The 23,110-nt window shown below is 25.9% G+C and overlaps 1 protein-coding gene across 3 annotated transcripts in view; it reads right to left on the bottom strand.

The window, feature by feature from the left end:
* The window catches only part of LOC114128981 (hemicentin-2-like), a 364,378-nt gene that overhangs the window by 241,690 nt on the left and 99,578 nt on the right, over positions 1-23,110 (bottom strand). For all 3 annotated transcript variants that reach the window (XM_050204625.1, XM_050204624.1, XM_027993598.2), the window contains exon 2: positions 21,545-21,737. In XM_050204625.1, the coding sequence (XP_050060582.1) occupies positions 21,545-21,737 (193 nt within the window). The remainder of the gene's footprint in view (positions 1-21,544; positions 21,738-23,110) is intronic.

Here is a 23,110-nt window from a genome sequence, read left to right as displayed (position 1 = left end):
AAAATCGACCGAGATAGAAGTGATTTTAGATATTTTTTTATTAAATTATTACCTATTAGTGGTTATTACTCATTAGAAAATCGTTGACTATTACAAAAACTAGTAATTTAAACATAATTTATAAAATAAATACAATACATACTTATTATATTTCTTTAGACTATATAATGGAAAATAACTAAAATTCTAAAATCCTTAACATGGAGATTATTAGTTTTTATTTATAAAGATTAATGTATTCTATTTTCAGCTCCCATCAGATACAAATTAAACCTATTTACCAGTGCATCCATAAATAATAATAATAAAAGCAAAACGAATTTTGATGAGAGTAAAAACACAGTAAATTTTTATATTTTTTCTTTTAAATTCAAATTATGCATTTGGTCGTTTAATTTATCGGATATAATTTATGTAAATATAGCTCGTAAAATCATAACAGAAATTGATTTTACATTTCTGTGAGATTACAGTGTAATGACTTCATAGCTGTGCTAATACTGGATTATAAGGGTTTATAGGAAACACTTGCCATTTAATATGAACAAAGTTTTGATACTTAAGGTGTTCGTAGTTAAATTGAGCCCAAAACTAATTACTTAAATGAAGTGAAAATATGAATGGATATAGTGGTTCATAGCAACACTAGCAAACGTTAAATAATATTACGAATATTGACTGCTGTGATAATATTTTGTGTATCCTCGTACAACATAATCTAATTAAAAAACGAGAATTATTGCGTTAATTGTAATGAAGAAATGTTTACTTTTTTTAATCTTATAAATTATCAGTCAATAAAATTTCAAACATTGTATTATTCATAAATAAAAATTTATAAGAAAACAAGGGTTATAATGTATTTAGTATCGTATATTTAATACTAAACGCTGTGAGATAAATGTTTTAAAAAAATAAAAACCATCAAGTTAACAGGAGTACAAATCTGTATGGTAAAAAAAAAAAAAAAAAATTACTTATAAATACCTTAGATTAGGATACACTTTGATACTTATCCTCTATTTTTTTTTCTCGCAAAAATCGTTTAATACCGAGTTAGCAAATAAAACGAGAAGAAGATTTATTCACATTGGGTTATTCATACATTGTAAGTAATTTTTAGTATTATTCAAACTACTATCATCCCCTATCACCTTAGCATTCTTGGAAAAATTGAAAATATTTTCCCTAGCTCGTGGCCTCGTAATAAATTACATTGCCGTAGAGTGCCGATAGCAGTATTTGTTGTTCAGAAAAATCGACACGTCAACATACTTAAGTCTCGCCTAAAGCGGCAAATGCGGCTTAGCAAAAATATTGTTCGCTAATACCATGCAGCACTCTCACTAACACGCACATAGCACGCGTTTTGAAACTAGCAACATTAGGCACATAGGGTAACACTTACAGAATATAAGCATTGTGGTTTTTATATGTTGTATAGAATAGATTTCTGCAACCGTCGATCTTGATTCATTCTCAAACTTCAAAAACACACCTGTGCATATCCTCTCGGTTATTCCAGACTTCCCTTACTTCACTTCGATATTTCAGTTTTCCACATCTTATTTGCATGTATCGTATATACCTGCGTGGTGCGTGTGATTTAATATTGCGCAAAATGTTGTATCAAAGAATCAATTTACCACTTCAGTTGAAATGTGTGGCGCAAACGACGTATAATATGTTATCCAGTATTGTATTCCAATTCAACGTAAGGTTTAAATGGGCACCGTCCCAACACATGGAAAAATAATCGAATAAGAATTAATTTGGTGGTTGAGAAAATATCATTTATTTTTTATTTATACTTATATTATAATTTATAATAAATATGATAAAGTTAGTTTATATAGGTCAGCTATGTTTAGCGTTATGCATTATTACTACGCGATGTTTTATCAAGCTTAGATTCATCATATAATTAAAAAAAAATTTATTCAAGATTTTTTATATTCTATACATTTATTACGTAAATATATTTTTAATTAATAATATATAAAAGTAACTCATTTTAATTACTGTTATTTTTTTAAACCTCCATAAGCCTACAAAAACATTTTTTTGTTTGTCCTCATTAAATTTGAGGTATCCAATTTTTACTATTTATCTGTATAATACTCATGTAGTAGGGATACACACGTGAAAGGGATTAGCGCCCAAAACTTTATTCATTTCAATCGAAGCCTATCTGTCCGTACAGTTGGACTACCGCCCACTCCTGGTTGTGTGTCTGTTATATTAACGAGTCACAACTATAAACTTATTACCGATGTACCCGAATTCGAATCGGGTAGGGATGTGTTCTGTGATGCAAAGTTTTAATAAATACTATAAAACGAGTAGTCAACTCGGATCGTATATCACCGTGGGTCTAAAACACCCACCCCGGTATTATAATATAGGCACCGACACCGCCAGACGTTTTATATACACTCCAAATAATCATTATAATATTATGTTCTCGAATAATGCCATTATATAACATAAAAATTATAATAAAATTATTTTTCCTTTAGTTTTAGGAAATCGAATACTCAACGAAGCAACGAATATTAATTATTATTGTATTTACATTTTACAGTTATTATGCATAAGTATAATATTATTATATTATTAAGTAGACCTGTCTTATTTTATCGAATTTAAACATAAAATCTTTGTTTTTCTATAATATAAATAATGTAAACGCATATTTGTAGGTTTGTAGGTTATGATTTGTATTATTATATTTTAAACATACCAAAATAAAAATAATATATCTAACTGATGAATATATATATACATGTTAAATTAATAATCTGGACATAAATATTATGCAAGAACCTATATTTTATAATAATTTTCATTTTTTTTTTTTTTATGGTATCAATAACATTAAGGTATTCGTATTACAGTGTTGCTGTGCCTTGTAAGTTAATATTAACACTGTATGAATCCAACACCAAGATGTTTTGTATAAAATATCGTATCTATATATACCTAGTGTGTCATCTATATGAAAAATAAAGTAAAATTACATTAAGAAAAGTCTAAAATCTGAATACCAAAAGGCAAAATGTGAAAAATGTTTACTACCTACCAATACTACCAATAACAAGAAACAAATACTATTTTCGAAATAAAATCAATAAATTGTATTATAAACGAATATTAATGGAAAAATTATAGCGTTTATATTTTCTTGTTCGGTTGTGTTATTTTAAAAGAAAAAACGAGTGAGTCCATATTATAATGATACACGTTTTGCAAGCTTTTTGAAATTAATGTATTTATGTATTTGTAAGTTATTTTATAATTGTATATTATGTAACTAGTATTGACTAAACAGCTAATATAGTGTATTACTAACTATAATACCAGGGATAACATATATTTATATCAAACTGCACATTATTTACCGAACCGGATTATTACTAGATACATACAAATAAACTAATGAGACACTGGACTACATGTATTGGATATACTCATTAGTTTTTTACAATTATTTCGTATTTGTTACATACCGACGGTAAACTCTATTGTTAAACGATAATTGGTTAAATTAAATACAGTATTCGATTTGCTAAAGATTTGGTCGAAACCGATGAATTTAATAAATTTAGAATTTAGAAAATAATCGCCAACACAATAATAACAAGGTACCAGAAGTAGGTACCTACCTTTGTGATAAAATAACGCTGTAGAGTGATAGTAAGTCTCATCAAACGACGTACCATAAATAATATAGCTGTATTGTGTTACACTTTCCGATTGCTTAATTTACAAATACGAGAAGTACTGAAGAAACACTCAAACATTTCGTGATTAGTATGATATAACGAAATATGTAATACGACATACATCCACCCACATGCAATACACACCCACACAAATTCACATTAAACCAGTACAGACGGATGTGTGGTTAACTTTGTGATAATACCAAACTTCATACAACAATATCAGATTATTTCCACACTCAAGGATCGCGGTGTCTTGGTCATAAACATTGTACGATCGAACAAGATGCTCAGACGTCGGTTAAGATTACAATAATATTATGGAATGACTCGTGAGATTAAAATTAGATCGTAAAATATATAATTGCCAAACGAATATTTTATTAGGCAGACATTTACCTTGTATTTAGGTTTAATATAAACATGTAACCTGAAATACAATTTTTTTCTGATACTTCCATATTATCATAATAATGAGTTGTGTACATGATTTTTATTACATTTTTAGTATCAATGAATAATGGTAGTTTAAAATTGATTCTAACCGTATGATACTATTAAAACCTTTAATCCTCTTTATAGGCTTGATACATATTATTTATTAAAACCAAATGGATATTTTAAAATTCATCGGAATTTAATATTTTTTATCCATATGATCATTCGAAACAAAAACTAAGTATATCGTATAGGATATATATTATGTATTTTACAATAAAAACCGAATTGATTTATTTTTACGATTTTATGTAACGAGCTAGCGCATGCTTATCTATTCGTATCGATAATGCGTAATATTGAATTATTCAAACCGTAAAATCTATCAGAAACTAAAGTGACGAAAAACCGAAGTAGTAAAAAGTTAATACAGTGCCATAGTAAGTGATAACTTTTTTGAAAGAAACTAAAAATAATCTTAATAATTTATCTAGCTATCTAGAAAATTGCAAAAAAAAAACAAAAAAATTGAAAATACAAATCGAATTATAATTTTTTTTTTTTTTCATAACTATACTTTAAAACTTATAGGTGTATATTTTGTACTATTTTTAGTTTATACAACTGGGCCCTACTCTCTAATATCACGTCGTGACGTCCTACTATTATACATGTCATACAAATATGCAAATATTTAATATAAATTTTCCAATATTTCTAATAATAATAATAATAAAACCCTTAAGGCTTAAACAAATAAAAATAATGAAAACATGTTAAAAGTTGTGTAAGTTACATTACTACAACAAATTGGTTAATCTCCGTTATATTACAATATTTTTATACAGCACCAATCATAGAGAAACTCGCGAACTAGGAAAAACAAGAAAAACTGAACAATTCAAAAATATTAAAGAAGTGTAATCTTTTGTGGTTTAACCTGAGCTCAGCTCAAAATATAGCTTTAAAAAAAGGAGGTATAGCATTGCGGTTTTTAATGTATAATATTATGAAATACAATACTATTTTGCGCACAATTGAGGAAACCTAGATTCTTGTTAAATACATCATAATTTTTTTTTAAAACTAATTAAATATTTTTTTTTACTTCTTTATAATTTTTATGTTAATTGTACATATTTCTATTTAAATTTGAAGCGTGTTCATCTCATCATCACACACATGTAACGTATACAAAAGTTTTAAGATGCGTAATTTTTAATAATCATTTATTGAGCAATATTATAATATTATGTAGAAATAAATATTACAATTTACTTACGAGTGAATAATATTGTTTTGTCACCAACATAAAAATATTATTGTGGTTGCAACATAAGTAGGTACAGACATTATATTATTTTCATTTTTCATAATCTGCTTACATAGTTGAATACAGTAGATTAATTTGTTGTATTATTTTAATATTCCCAAGTGCTAATATAATGATATAAACGTGCTTTTTTCTAAAACTTAAGTTAACAAATTTAAAATGTTTAACTCCATTTATATAATTTCAAGCATGTTTTTTTTTTTTTTTTTGAGTAATATTATCGTCCTATCCAAGACTAATGCCTTTACATTATAAGCTATTGTATTTTTTTTTTCATCCCTTCAAGGGTCAGTTGCATTTTTAACGTGGGAAAATTCTGGGATTACATACGCCCGAAGCGCAAAAAATCTATTGTGCTTGGCCAAAAATGTCAACTTGGACGTTTATTTTTTTTTCTTTTCATAATATATATTTCATCTTTTCTCAAACTCCGACCGATGTAAAAATGTATTCCTCCGACATACACTTACTCGAAATACACAGCTCTTACGACATTCGTCTACATATTATTTTCATGACGTATGATTTATTGTTTACGTCACAGCAGCAACCGTATAATAATAATATAATGGTGGTTCACACGAGGACTCAAGTCACGACCACCGGCTGCAGCTGCGGTCGATGTCGCGTCGTCGGCTGTTCGGATCTCCGTATAAGTTGTTCGTCAATTGTACCAAATATTTTAGATTGTCTGAATATTATATTCTGTACGTTATGTTCTACACTATGGAGTGTATAATAAATCAGAATGGTATAATACGCATTGAAACGTGCCATTAAAAATATGATAATAATTAAATAAATGCAAAAACATGAAATATTATGCAGTATGATAGATTTTTAAACTTAAACGTGATAAAAAAATATGGATTAAATTTAGCCATGATTACGACGAGCTCATACATATACATTGATTGAATAATAAACTAAACTTGTGTATACACAGAGATAGCTGCAGGTAACCGCCCTTAAACCAATGCATTTAAATTGTTTAAATATGCATTTCATAAATAATGCTGGTCGATTTAAATAAATTTAATTATCCATTTTCAGTTTAATTTAGATGTTTCTTTTTGTTTAAGAAGAGGGGAAACTTTAATTTAAATTTTAATTAATTTATTTTTGTCATTGTATCTTACATGTTTTTACCGTGATATTATAATTTTTTTTTTTTTTTACTTGTTTAATATACTAGGATGATGTTAAAATGCTTTTAGATTCAAGGATATACTTGCTACTAACTAGGTTTTTAACCGTAAATAAAATAACTCAAACTATCGTTAAAAAGTGACAATCTGTGGATCGTGGATTTAAAAAACAGTAACAACGTTACCATAGCATAAACGTTTTAATATTTATAACAACAAGTTATACAAAACAACTAGTGTATTCTACTAATCTGTATTATCTCTATTCTAATCCAGTGTACTTGTTCAAAATCAAAAACACTGCTATGCCCAATTAGTAATCATTTAATATGCTACATCAATTATTATGTTATCGAATACTATACAAAATCAAATATATATTTGCTTATAAAAAAAACTTTGGTTGTATGCAATTTAGTATGTATCATCAAACACATTAGCAAATACAATCATTGCATCGCTGCAAAATATCACAAACCATTCGCATTTAAATTTAACAATTTGTTTAATTGTTAAATATTTATTAACATTTCTCTGATAGCTGATGATCAAGTGTTTTTGATTTTATAATATTATGGTTTTTGTACAATATTTTTGTTCCGAGATACAGTTAACCGTTTTTTTTTTTTAAAAAAAAATCTTACAATAACTCAACATTGAAGTTTCAATAAGCTATGAATATTAATTATCAATGGAAAAAAAATATTTTCATAATTAATTATATAGGATTTAAAGACAAAAAACAGAAATTAAAAAATATATTTATAGCTATATTTTATTGGCCAAGTAATAAAAAATATGAATATTACTATATGTGTAATACAGATACTACAGTAGTCTTAGATTTTAGAACACAAAACACAATTATTCATAACCAATTCAAAGAATGGGCTATTATTTGATATTGATGGTAGATATCAATTTTATTACTGTCATTTTTTTCGGAGCAAATACTTAATATGTATACTTAAACTGATGGCGTAAAAAACATATCTATTAGCATAACATTATAAATGCATAGATATGTGTTATTGTTTATTGATAAGGTTGCAGTATGATACGACGTTTTTTTAAAATATTCATTATCGTCATAATATTGTAGCAGATATTGGATATTGGAAAAAGTAGTCAGAACATTATTAATACCTGGGTTAAATATAATAATATTTCATTTGGATTTGTATTTACCATTTCACAAAACATAAACTACAAGAATTGTGACCTATTATGTCAAAGTCAAGAGTATAATAAATATTATACTCGGATGAACACTGCGACATTCAGTCATTGAACTAAAAGTCTTAGTAATAGGTACTTAACCATGAAACGACTTTTAAAGATTTCGATGAATGCTTGTACCACGTAAAATAGAATTTGTAATAAAATGGTTTAATTTTCTATATTTTTCTACAATGTTCAAAATACTAAATCGTCGTTCAATAATGTTACACTCTGTGAATATAATAACATAAAGTTTTGGTAGGTATACTAGGGAAACTCACTACTCAGAACTCAAAACTCACTACTTACTAATTTATGGTACAAAATACATGTAAATAGTAGTTGTATGTTACAAAAAAATGTCCATCATACACCCGACTATAGAAATAATATTTATAAACTACTTAACATTTTTGTACACAGTTATTGTTTCTAAATATGGATCAAATATGATGTTGTCATAAAACGTTTTTTAAATTTAAATTTATCATTTACTTAAACATTTTTTTATAATAGGTATGATATAAGAACGTATTATTGTAAAAGTATAACCCATACCTGTTGTATGCTTAAAATCAAGTACACTAATGTCACAATTATTGTCATTTTGGTAGGTTAGAGAATAACTTTCTCGTTATGAGAGACAAAAATAAATGATTCTTTAATGTGTTCGACAAGTGACAACAAACAATGAATTATACAAAGCCTTCTAAATAAAACGATTAACTATTTCTCCTTAAATATTTAAGCGTTTTTAATTGGCATTGTAAGGACAAAACATTACTCGTTCTGAGCGTTATACATTTTAACGATGCAATGACTAATATCATAGAGTGTAGTCGATCGAGAAAAGCGAAAACGGCATTGCTGTAGATCTCATTTACACTACATTTAACTTGACATCAGAACGTTGGTCGATTATTTCTAATTGACTGGATTATACACAAATGAACGCGCCCAAAATATTGTTTGCACTTTTGATTTTAATACATATTTTAGTGTTACGCGTTATTAAACTAACCCTTACAAATTACTTTTAAACATTTTTGAATTATTTAAATTATAATTACAACTTATCAAATAGTAATATTATTCTGTTTGACGTGACTTAATAACAATTATTATAATATACCCAATTAATTATTCATATTATTTAATTATGTTTAAAGATTACTTGTTTTAAAATTGTATTATAGTTTTTAGTTAAAATAAAGTGAATTATTCAATTTTGTATCGAAATGTTATACAGTAAATTTTACAGTTTAAAATAATAACTTCAAAATGATATTATTTTATTATAAGTTTTCACGGTGACATGTATTATATTTTTTATTTAAAATTTAATTTATGAAATATTTTCTTGAATGTATCCGATCTTGTATAATTATATATTATCATTATTTTTTTTCTAATTTAATCAATAATTTTTAGCTTGGGAATTTTTTTTAAGCTGTTGTTTTAATTAGTATTGTATTTTCTTAGTTTGCTAAAATTTTAAGTACAGAAACTTTTTGCCGAGACAATCAAATTAATTAGAACATTTAATCTGGGACATTTATTCAAACAAACTCTTTGTATTTTCCACTGCAGTGTTCTGTTTAATAAAGTTGTTATTATTTGGGTTCAAAGTTGATTTTTATGTTGATAAAATAAGCTACATTTTAAATATATAACAAAACATCTGTGAAATAACGCATATCATATCGAGTAAAACGATTTAATAACTATAAGTATGACATCGAAATTGTTTATTTCAGAATGATAAATATAGAAATAAATGTATTTATGTTAAGTTGTCTAATAAAACACCCGTTGACGTTACTCAGAGTTAACACAAAGGTTAAAAATGTAATTTTGTATTTCAAACCAGATAGGTTGTTTAAAACAATTGTCTAATACAATTTTACTAAAATTTTTAAAAGCTTTAAAACGAAAATCATAAATTATATTAAGTCTATAATTATTATAATATATTAATACTCGTACACTGTAAAATCATTGAATAAATTTCATTTAAATTGTTAACTAATTATTCAATTATTTTCAACCAATTTAACTAAGTTATATTATGATCACTAATATTTTTTTTTAATAAACATCGAAAAATATTATAATACAATACTATGTTTTAGTTTTCGAATTTAAAAATTTTAATTTACACACTGAAATCACAATAATATTACTATCAATTTAGAAATTAAATAAGATATCGAAACATAATTACTATCAAGTGTCCCATGTATGTGCACTCAATGAATCAATGAATTGAGAGTTTAATAAAAAAAAAAAAGTTTCTATTTTAAACACATTTTTTTTTTTTTTTTTTTTGTTACAATAAGTCTAACTATTAAGTACTATTTGATCAAAAGTAATAAAAAAATGTTTCCAAGGATATATGCGGGTCGTGGGTGTTTTTGACCCTCTTTTATTATGGTTATATTTCTCTTCTAAACTTCATGTAATTCACGAGCACTACCCATGAAACCATTTACATAACAGTTCATGTTAAAAAATCATCCTTTCCTCCCACACTACACCACTCACCACAATTCACTGACACCGATGATTCAATTGTTATGGCGTTAAGTAACTCACACCGATAAACTTTCATATTGAATTTGAAAGCATTTACCCTTTCCATTTTAACCACTATCGCCATCATACCCCCTCTACCGGAATTACTCTCGTCCACGCTGTGTTGCGCACTAGTGACATACCGTTTTGCTGTCGTGCCGTTTAACGGTTAGCCATCGCAATCAACATTTGTTAATTTTTCCACCCTAAACGATATCAACATCAAATACTTATTTATTTCGCTAGCTTTCTGATTTTCCGTTTCAATAACAACGATTTCTGCGATTGTACAACTGTAGTTTAACGTAGTATTTATACTATACGAACGTCTGACTAATCCTATATAAATATCAACAAGCGGAAATCGTGGACAACGAGATTAGTTTTCATTTTCAAAAAGGATATAGTATTTAATGTTGGGACAGAGTAGACTGAACTACCTACTAGTTTCCTTCAGCGAAATATTATTATAACGTCCGTTGCACAGAGTTTTCCACTGTTGACAGGTGCCCATGAACCTCAACTGAGGACTCACTAGCCGTATATCATCTATTACATTATTATAATGTTAGTAAGCGTACGGTCAACGGGGCTAGATACGATACGAACCCATTACCGAGTCTATCATAACATAATTTGTGAACTTCCGGATTATAATAATAATAATAGCTTTATAAACACTGCAGTTCAAGTCGAAAACGTCATATCACCAAATCCGTTCGGTATTCATCGCAAACGTTGGATACTCGATTTGAGAAATGGTGATTTGTAAGTCAAAAATACCACAACCACGTTATTACCTTATTTATCATCATTTATTTATTGTGTAATAACATATTATCTTCCATCATAATACAGTTAGCTTATGTTGAGTATTTAAATATTTATCACATCAATATACGTCACATGCTTAACCACTACAAAAATATACACTCGAAACTTTTTGACTCTGTCTAAATCACGGCAGTCAATTTGACATTCATTATCAATAGGAGCGAAGTCAAATATACAATTATTAACTGCCAATATCATGTAATAAACTATCGTTTTAAATATATAAGCCGAATTTGTCTTTTTATTGATAAAAATAACTCAAGAACTCAAACTTGGAAATTAGCTACGGAAAATATTGTATCCATAACAAGGAATAGAAATCCTTCTCTGAATAATTAATATCGTATATGGTTCTCCCGACCCGTTACAATTTATTTATCAGTCAATATTTTGTGGTTTTTTTTTTTATTATTATTTTACCAAACTAAATAAAAATATGATTTTTATAAATATTAAAAAAAATATTTTATACATATTAGATATATTACATTAAAGAAATAAATGATTTATTTTGTATGTATAAAACAAAAATCATCTGGCTTATTTTAATTTAATCATCGAAATCATCGTTAATACATAAAGTGCATATTATATCATTATAATATTATGGTTAGCTATATTCTGAAAATTGTATAGGTAAGCCCAAAGTGTTACTTACACTCAAACACTGCATGAAAATTGAGAAAACATACTTCTCAGAAAATCTCGAGTAACCTTTGTGAAATCTGATCTAGTGTACCTACTCATAGAAGTTTGATAAATAATTCTGTACACTCAGAGTTGGTTGTTTTATAACAAGTAAAAATAAAATAGTATGGTCAGCTAAAAACAAAATCAATATTATATTTTCAGCAGTCAGCGATATTTAAAAGTACCTACCCAAAATATATAAGAAATCGATAAACAATGAAAACTTTAAAACTTTTTACATTGATAAACGTCTATTAAAATGTTTTATATTTTTAGGAATTCGATAAAATACATTTCACCAAACCTCCGGATACTTAAGTATGTGAATTTAAATGTCAACTTGAAATTTATTAAATAATTATTGATTTTTAAAATTTTGATTTTAAATTTATTCTAAACTACCTGTATAGGCTTTATATTAACCAACCACAACGTCTTCGTTTAATTATTATTTAAGTAATAACATTTTAAATTTAAATTATTTTATAATCATTTAAATCAGTGTATAATAGTACAGTTCTAACATTCACTTAAAATATATTAATTTTTGTATACTTTAAACCAACTAAATTATAATTTTAGAGTATATTAAACCTTTTTCAGTAAAATTGTTATAGGTACCTAATTTTCTGTAAACGGTCTTTTATACTTTCTATTGTTAAATAAAAAAACAAAACAAAAAAAAAAAACACTACTCAACGCACAAAGCTGTTATGCACAAGAAAAAAGTGTTCAAACAATAGCTACCTTATTTCCCATATTCATACATTTAAAAAGAGATAAAATAGTAGCCACAATAGGAAGCATAACAAAATAAAGTGATCAATCTTCCCATAGACATTTCTACCAAGCCATAGTCAGAAACTTAAAATTATGTTCAACAGACAAAGAAAAAGTAATACTTTTAAATAACCATATTTAAATAAAAATAAAGTTATACAATATTTTTATCCATTTTTAGTCTGAAAAGAACATTTTTTATAAAGACAATAATTCAATTATAACGTCAAAAATAATTGAAGATAGTAAAAGTTTTTTGTAATTTTCTTATATTCCTTTATATTAAATAAAGTACTGGTAAAGTACTTTAAAAAGCCTATAGAATTATTAATAGTAAAAACAATATAGTTTGGGAAATTAAATATAAATGTAAAGCACTATTTAGTTAAAAAAATCATAACATCAATTAAAATAAATATTTATAATTTAAATAAATTAAATTATAATATATATTATATATATATATATATATATATATCACGTGAAGAAAACTAAAATAGATTAGGATATCATTAATAATTCTTATGTTTATATTTTGTAAAATTTCGCTGATTTTAGTTATGTTTATATGAAAATGAATAATATTTAATTACTTACCTAATATTACTAATTCTCTATTATTAATTATACTTATGATCATATAATCACAGTATTAAACGACTAAACTTAAAATATTAATTTAATAATAATACATGTTCACACCATAATATATATTATTCTTATTATTTTGTATGAATAAAAAAGCATATACACTTTTAACAGAGTTGTCGAAGATCTCTAAGCTCCCTAATTGAACTTGGAAGAATGCGTACTTCATAATATTTTCTTTGTATATAAATCGTAAGAATGGAAAAATGTTAATGTAAAATCAATTTTACAACACAACCAACAAATTATGATTAATCGATGTTTCGTTTGTTCACCATTAATAATATAAAATATTAACCTCGACTAAAAGTATAAAAATATATTAGTGTTTAAAGATTTCAAACACAAGAAAACTTTATTTTGGGCAACAGTGTATTTTAAATTAATTATGATTAATTTTAATTATTATACTTGAAATTATAAGTGAAAAAATCATTGATTATAGAATAATAAAAAAAAAAAAAAAAAAAACTGGTACTTACATAGGATTATCATAGGATTATTATATTTTTTCTGAAAACAATATTCTCTGTACATTCATTGACTAAAAATATCGACCTAGTCAAAAACTCATAATCTGATGACTTAACTTCAACATTTAAAATAATGATAAATTGTATAGAAATCGCTGTAAAATAAGATATCCAATTAAATACTTTTGGTTTTAGGTAATTATTATATTTTTGGAAATATGGAATGTACAATCGTAATCAGTGGGATGATTATTTTTATCAATTGCTTTTGAAGAAATTAATAGCTTTCAATTAATATCGTATTTAAAAATGCTTTGAAATGAAAGGATTAGTAACAATTTATTTGTTAAAAAAAAAAAAAAAATACTTACACATTTTCGTAAGTTAAATTTCAAAAGAAAATACAAATATTGGTTTTGTAGGTGACAAACACTTGAGTACCATTTTATGATTATTTACATCTTCTATTATAAAGGTAGATGCAAAGAATATAATGGAAACATTTAAATTTAAGGTTTGTATACTTACGTATATACACATTTTTTTTTTTATTTAAGTTTAAACTAATCATGTGTAATTAACTCTTCCTTAAAAAAAAAAAAAAAATGATACAAAATTTAATCTATTTATCATTAATCTACCAATATACCTATACATTTTTGTTTTTAAATTAATTTTTGTTTTAATGTGACTTTTGCTTCAAATGTACATAAATAATTTTACCGATTTTCGTAATCAGATTTAACTTGTTAAGGTTTAAAATTTTAGAATGATTTAGTGTTATGTACAATTATTATAGTATAATGATAACGAACATTATTATTTATTAATATGCTTAATTTAATATGAAATATTATAATAACAAGGACGATTTACTTCTTAAAATGGTATTTAGTCATTTTATACAGATTTCCATAATTCTTCAACTACTGCAATTTTATTTTTTTTTTTATATAATGCAAAGTACACAGAAATAAACACTTTTTAACTGTTATTTAATTTCTAATACAAAATGTAGTAAATATTTAAGGCGTAAAATTGCTTTATTAAAAATAGCATAACAATTTATCAAAAATAACATCTAAAGATTTATTCAACTTAAATTTGCAATTCAACCAACAGCATTGCAATCAACAGTCGATTACTAAAAATTCGTCAAAGCGTACGTATGTCAATATTACAGAGGGTCTCTCACCATATAAAACTCCCTCCGGAATCAAAAAAAAAAAAGGTAGGCAATTGAGTACCATTCTGATAAATATTAAATAACAAGTGGGTCACTATAATAATGACCCATAATGGGTGTATTAATTTTAAATTCAATGATTTATGATTGAATACGATAAATGATTCCGAGAGTAGACAATTTGTCAGCCTATATCACTAGTTATATTTTGTGATATGTTTCTTGATATAGATTTTAAAATAATTTATTTTACTTTTAGAATAACAGTAAATCGACACAATTTTCTCCAGAAATATTGTATTTATTGTATTATAAGTATTTAGTTATAACATATATTTAATACTTATACTATTATACTATGTTATATCAACTTATTCAACTCAACATTTGATAACATCCTTCTGTAAGTACCGTAGAATAGTAAGAATAAATAGATGATTATATCTTAAAATAAATAGAAAACGTCATTGCATAAAGTAAAATTTATAATAATATAATATACATAAAAGTATAAGTATAATAGCATAACCTCTTAATAATATTATTATCCTCATTTTACTCGTAACTCCGATATTCTAGGTAATTCTCTAAGGAGTCTCAAACGCAACCAGTACAATGTCTTATTAATTAAATAATAATTCATTTTCCGTCTGCTCAGAGTTCCATTAATCAATGCGTGGCCTTTTTAGCAGCTCACTAATCATATCTCATCATTGCACTTCACTTGGGTAAACTTTTTGTATATTTAATATTTATTGTGCAATATAATAATAAATTCTTAAAAAAAAAAAATCTCTTAAGTGTTACAAGTATTTTGATATTGCATGAAATATTTGAATAACTATCTACTAACAGATACATTTATTATACGTCACATTTTTATAATATTCTGTGTTGAACTCTAATATTGAGTTAAAAATACTTCTCATACACCAAATATTTTAACAACTACCAACAGTATGAAATAAAATAGCAATTTCTAGATAAAAAAAATGTTAAATGACTTTGGATAGTAACTTTTACTGCATTCTAAAACACTAGAAATATACAAGGAATATATGTTTATTATGTTTATACAGTTTAGAAAAAATTCTGTTGGAAATTATGTAAGAACATTTTTCCCGAACTTAAAATGCTTACATAAAACTTGATTAAAAATGTCAAATATACTCTATTTTATAATTTAGCAGTTCAAATAATTAAATAAGTTTGTTTTTAAAGTTTTTTTTTAAGCAGATAAAGGTTTTTTATGGTTGAAATGTTTAAGAAAGTTTATCGAAAAACAAATTGTATTTACACAGTTTTTTTTTTTGCACATGCCGTAATCAAAAACATCTCAATCGACATGTTAATATAGTCAATAATTTAATTGTGTTCGAGTAAAACTCATTATGCTGTTGGTATAGTATGTTTCAATTTTTTTTTTTTTTATCAATGAGTTTGACAGCAAATCACAATAATGGATATACTAAATTTGAATACAATAATCAATAATTATTGAAACATAAAACAATTCTGAATAGAAACCACTAACAGCTTCTATTTATAAGGATATTTTAAAATTGATTTATTTTTGTATTATTAAATTCTAGGTATTAGAAAAATTAATTTTACCGAAAATATCTCATAGATTGTATTATTATAATAATATAATATACTACCTATTGTTGTTATTAACATATAAATCAATATACCGATGCATCATAATGCAAAGGTTTGAATTGGTTTGTACTTTGTAGTATAAATGAATTATTATTAGAAAACGATTTTTCGTTGAAATATTCATTCTCATCGATCTATGAACTTCAATGCTGTTTATATTTTTGATATATTTTATGATTGCATGAGAGTTAATTTTATGGGGAATCTTATCTTAAACTCCAAGGTTTTTGATGGATTAATAAATGAAAGTATTATCAACATAAGTCGAAAATAATTAAAAAAAAGTAAAACATTTCAAATAAATAACTCAAAAAGTGCCAAAATATTAGTATCTAGAAAATGCTAATATCATTATTTTGAGAAACTACCAAGTCACCACGGTTATTACTATATTAATCCTGATTTAAAACGAAATAAAAACCTAACTTGTCAAAAACAGATGTTGTTCAAATATTCTCACTCCCATGTTCTTTTTATTTATTTTTATCTTAGTTTTATCAAATTAACTAACTAAGTACTAAGTACTAACTAGGGAATATTTGCTACTAGAAATAATCATTAATATATTTAAAATTTAATCAATATTCATGTTTTACCAACTAATTAGACACAACAAGAATATTATACACATTATAAAACTAATACGAATTTCATATCCAGCTCTGAAAATATTAACTTCAAGAATTTTATCTGTGCATCAATAATATTTGTATATTTATTATATTTTTTTTGTTATGTGAATATAAATTTACTTTACGGTTTATAACAATATAATAACCATAAAATAAGCAATTTTTAAAATTGAGCATTATGAAAGTATTATATTATTATAAGCGTAATTATTTGAGTAAAATATACATAAGTAATTACGTTTTATATAATAATCGTACAATGCGTATATTTACGTATTATATTGAATGTGAATTATTAGTTACATAATTTTTTCGCTCGTCAACCACATAGGACAGTATAATAGGTTAGTTTGGGGCACAGAAAGTGAATGCAAACCGTATTAAATCAAAACTTGTACGTCGCTGAGCGAGACTATTTAATCCTGACCGGGATTAAACCTATGCCCGACCTAAACGTCCTAAAATGTTCAGGTCCGTGTGTCACCCGCTCTAAAATAACATAAATCACTCTGTATCTACACTTTATACCTTATTAAAATAAAATGATAAAATATTCCTTATGAAATGTTAGAAAATGAACAAATCTGGAGAACCTATGGATTTTTAAAAAAAAAATTGAGTATTACATTTTCCTGAAACCACGTCACGTTTCCGGTTGTACTGCCATAGGATACATTTAAAGCGCCGTATTTTTTATAATACTTAAATGTTGGTTATTGAGCATATAAAATGTTTGAAGGGAATTTAAACAAACTACTTTATATCGATTTTAATATATTTAATAATATGTCAGATCAAATACCTCACCATTACGATATTCTTAAAATATTAAATGTCCAAAAAAATAATTATTCAATAAATATTAAACACTTTAACCATAACATGTTTGTTACATAAGAAGTCATATTCACGTAGGTAGTTGATGAAGTTAATGAATTACAATTTTGAACGATAGATTAAATATTATTCATATCATTTAGCGGTATGTTTATATTGACTATAGTGTCTAGTTTTCGCAGACTATTTATATTAAGTAAAAACATATCAAATATATTGAAACATCTGTAAATATACTGATCATTTTAAATATAATGTTACATAATATTATTTAACAAAACCAAAATAATCCAAATAAAACTCATATAAAACTTAATAAAATAAATATATTTCGTGATCTTACGTAAAATTAAAATTAGATGTTTCAAGTAATTTTTAGTATTAAAATAACAAATGTATTATACTATAACAATTTATTTATTTTTATTTATGAATTTATGGATATAATTATTTTATCTAAATATTGCTATTTTTTTTTCAAATAAAAAAACAATGATTAAATTATAATATTACGAAAATTGAAGAATCCATTTTTATTTATTTTTTTATGTTAATTTTTAATAATTTATTGGTGTACTAAGACAAAATTTGGTGTGCAATTTTAATGCTCTGCTATCAACTAAATATCAATATTGTTACCGAAATTATTTTGGCGAATATTCGTATTATTGGAGTGGTAAAACGAGTGATTGCCTCTTAGATATTATTTTATTTTTTTTTTTACAGTCGCTATATTATGTAAATAATATCATTTTTTCAACTTGTTTTTGAATACATTTACTCTGAACTAATATATAGAAATCGGTTAACATATCAAATAACTATTATATTTTAATGAGATACCATAAACAAGACGATAATATCAACTATACCTACATCAATCGAAGGCGATTTTAGTCCCCTTACGGTACAGTGTAGTAATGTTTTATTTTTTAATACGTGCAAGGGATTAAAAATTAAAATGAAAAATTACCTTTTATTGGTGTTCAAAGAGATATTTGTTGTTAAATGTTTACTTTTAGTTCTAAAGGTATAATAGAATACAACATTTACATGTTTTGAATTTTAGCAATCGAAATACAATTTTAGTTATGTTCAATAATATTAAAAAAAGTACAATCTTTATCTATGAATGGTAAACTTTAGTTAAAGTATCATCGTATGGATTGATGTGGAATATATTATAATATTATACAAAATGTAACGACTGTTAAACAAACGGTAGTATTCATGTAACACGAATATTGGAATGTAGTTGAAATAGAAACTACAAATCGTATATATATAAGTATTAAATATTAGAACGTTATTGAGGCAAATTTATTTTATACGGTTTACAGCTGTTCATTAATGCAGCCTCATGGCATAAGGATTCGAGATCATACATACTTAAATAAAGGGTATTCAAGACGTGGCAAGACTGCTATCATATATTTTATTTCCATGTAAATCCCTTACACGTATACCACCTAGAAGTCGGTCATAAGAAATAATAGGGTCCCTCTAGAAAGTTCCAGAAAGATAAAAGTACATTATGTAGAAATTGATGTAAAATAAAAAAAACTAAGTTAGAGTTCCATTACTTTCCGTTTAAATCTATCAAAAAAAAATCCAAATTTTTTAAAGAATTTTCGGGAGTTTTTTTCCGATGTGTGAAAATAATTTGTGAACATTCACGCACACACTCACACAGATGTAAATTGAGGAATAGGAGACAAAACGGAGTAGACGTTTACTTTTGCAGAGTGAATAATTAATTTTCCTTTTTGTCAGACTGACATGACAAAAAGAAAAAAAAATTGAAAAATACCATTAATATTATTATTATAATAAACATGCGTTATTATTTCATGTGTATATAGGCCCGGGACGAGTCCGCGCTATAGTAATATATTACTTTGAAACGCGCAATAAAGTATCATAAAACAAAAACCAACGGTCGTTTTTAATTCTCGCACCGTTACGGATTTCGTCATAAATTCCGGTCGACTGAACTTTACGGTCGTATTCGCGTGTACAACTAATACCGATACTCTTAGTTTTTTTTTCCTGGCCACCCCATTTGTCCGGGACGGATATTAAAAATCAACGGGTATGAAATGGGTATAAAATACATCACGAAGAATAGTATCGTACTTGGTCGATAGGCTCACAGACTTCGACCAGGATCCAAAATCATATGTAAGCTGACACAGCTGGCCGGAACTCGCGTTGTCCATCGATTGATGATGTTGCGCGCGGTCATTTTATGATTATTATTATATTACCATTATTCTGATTATTGTTATTTATTTAGAAAAACCATTATATGCCCCCTGATTTTTACTGTAAAAACACAACTACAGATAACAGAAATTACTCGTTCTATAATGTTTTTCAACGATAACATTGTATATGTATGTCGTATACTGTATAACCTATATATGTTATACTTTAAACTACGATATTTTGGAGGTACATTTGTATAATTATGTATCATCCAAAAATGGTAAATAAAAGAATAAAATATATTTTTTTGTACTTTTAAATTAAAAATATTATAAAATTATTTATATAAATGATTTAAAAACGGATTTGTCATTCTTAAATTCCTCTTTTTGATGTTATTATAAGTATTGATATTTATTTAAAATAAGTCGATATTCACTAATATATGTTTTTAATGAACTATATTATAATGTTTTATATTCGCGCAGAACTCTATAACGAAAATGAAACGGACAATCTATAAAATACTTTGATTAATAGCCTAATCTATTTTAATTGGTATTTGCTTGTTAATACTCCATGTTAGATATTTGTATATAGCTTAATCAAATAATAATAATTATTGTTATTATCATCTATTATTATGTATTTAGAATTAATTATATCATACCTAATAAAGTAATACCTAACTAATTAGTATTACATAATTATAAGTAATTACTTTTAATTCATTTCATTTCATAAAAGTTGATTATTTTTGCAGTGTACACAATAATTATTTTTAAAATACTTATTGTAGATATTTTTAAAAATATATTAAATTACACGTTGATATTTGTATCATATAGTTTTATATTGACCTAGGGACTAATTATTGTTGTGTTTTTTGTTTAATTACAATTCCATGTAATAATAATATCTATCATTTTGAAAACAATGTTTTTTTTAATGGAAATCACAGTATTTTTTGAAGTATAAAACATATTATAGGTAGTACACAGTCTATAATTCGAAATTTGAAACAAAATACTATAAAACTATAGACACGATCTAACCTTCTCGCAAACACCCATCGATATCTGCCTGTAGATACACATATGATTGTCGACACTTATACATAAATAATTATTTTATCGAAACCGATTTCCTACTTACCGTTTTGCGAACATATGGCGCCATGGAACGTCCCGATGGCCAGCAGCAGTGCCAATCCCATGCCAACCACGAACGGCCTCATCGTGCACGTGCGATCACGTCGACACGTTTGGTGAGCTGTTTTCACGCGTCGCGACGACCGCTGGGACCGTTTATGACCACTGGCATAGCGAACACCGACGGTGTACGTGACCTGAAATCAGAGGAAAATTGTATAATATTGTGGAAATGGACGAAATGTTAGGTATCTAAAAATCAATTCTCCCCCCTCCCCCTTCACCGAAAAAAAACAATTGATCCACGGAGTTGATACACTTATATAATACTAGGAAAAAACAACATTTTAAGTTTTTAACGCGTTTTAGTAGCGTTAACTACACTCTCTACACGTCATATTTTATTATTGTCATTATATTTTTTCTTCGTATTTTTTTCGCATTTTTAAAAAAAGTTTTATTAAATGTTTACGGCTATTATTGTTACAATGGATACAAAATATCTTATTGTGTACGTTTAAAAGCCGTGTCGTCGTTAAGTGTTGCGATGGAACTTGATAATGCATTATTTTTTTTTAACTACTGTAACATGACAACAAACCACGTGTCAAATATGACTGATACATTGTACTTTACATTTGTTCAGTTCTCAAAGTAAAAATTGTCATAATAAAACATTTTTAAATTATTAAAATTCTCAAATTATTAACTCGATGCAGTCTATTGTATAATATACTGGTTCGTGGTAGGTAGAATGAGAATAATCAAATATCAAAGCAAATGTTCAAAATTCCTCGTTTAAAATCAAATATAATCAATAGTCAATACCATTGAAGCAATTATTTGCATTTGTTTTCACGTGTTTTTTTCACAGAAGACAATAAGGGTGCGCTTTTAATAATACATGATTTCAATCTTATTCTCGAGGAGTTTTTAAACGAATTAAGAGTTTTTTTCATCACAATAGTTTGAAAAATTAATAAAATATAAAATGATCTGACTTAATCAGCTCTCGAATATCCATTCTATAATATAGTTACTTTATAATTATCATACTAATATGTTTATATATAATCTTTACTTGACGTATGAGGTGTTAATAACTAATTGAATTTAATCAAATTCAGTTCATATCTATGTCTACATTGAATCCCCAGTAGTTAATAACATAGCATTCAAACGTCTGTTCCCATATATTATATATTGCGTACCGGCATTCTCTATAATTATTATAATAGATGAATCTAAATCCTTCCCTTCGCCGCATCTAAAGTAATCGACCGTCAAAGCCAAAGGATTATGAAATGCAGCTATATGCATTTATATAATATTAATGCAATATTAATAATTTTACTATATACCTTGTAATATTTCACTGTACTTAGTCTTGAAGTAAATAAAATCACATGTTGATACTATTGTATAATATATGTATTATAATATTATAGTCTATAACTGTTGCATTTTTCTTTAAACATTACATCACCCTTTGTGAACGTTCTTTCAAATATTAACATTTATATGCGAGTAAGTTGCTGTCTTATGAATATTTATAGCGCCAAAATATAAT

The sequence above is a fragment of the Aphis gossypii genome, chromosome 3, assembly GCF_020184175.1.
Source record: "Aphis gossypii isolate Hap1 chromosome 3, ASM2018417v2, whole genome shotgun sequence".
Taxonomy (NCBI): Eukaryota; Metazoa; Arthropoda; class Insecta; order Hemiptera; family Aphididae; genus Aphis; species Aphis gossypii.
The sequence above is the reverse complement of the archived record's forward strand: the minus strand, read 5'-3'. Positions and strand labels throughout refer to the sequence as shown.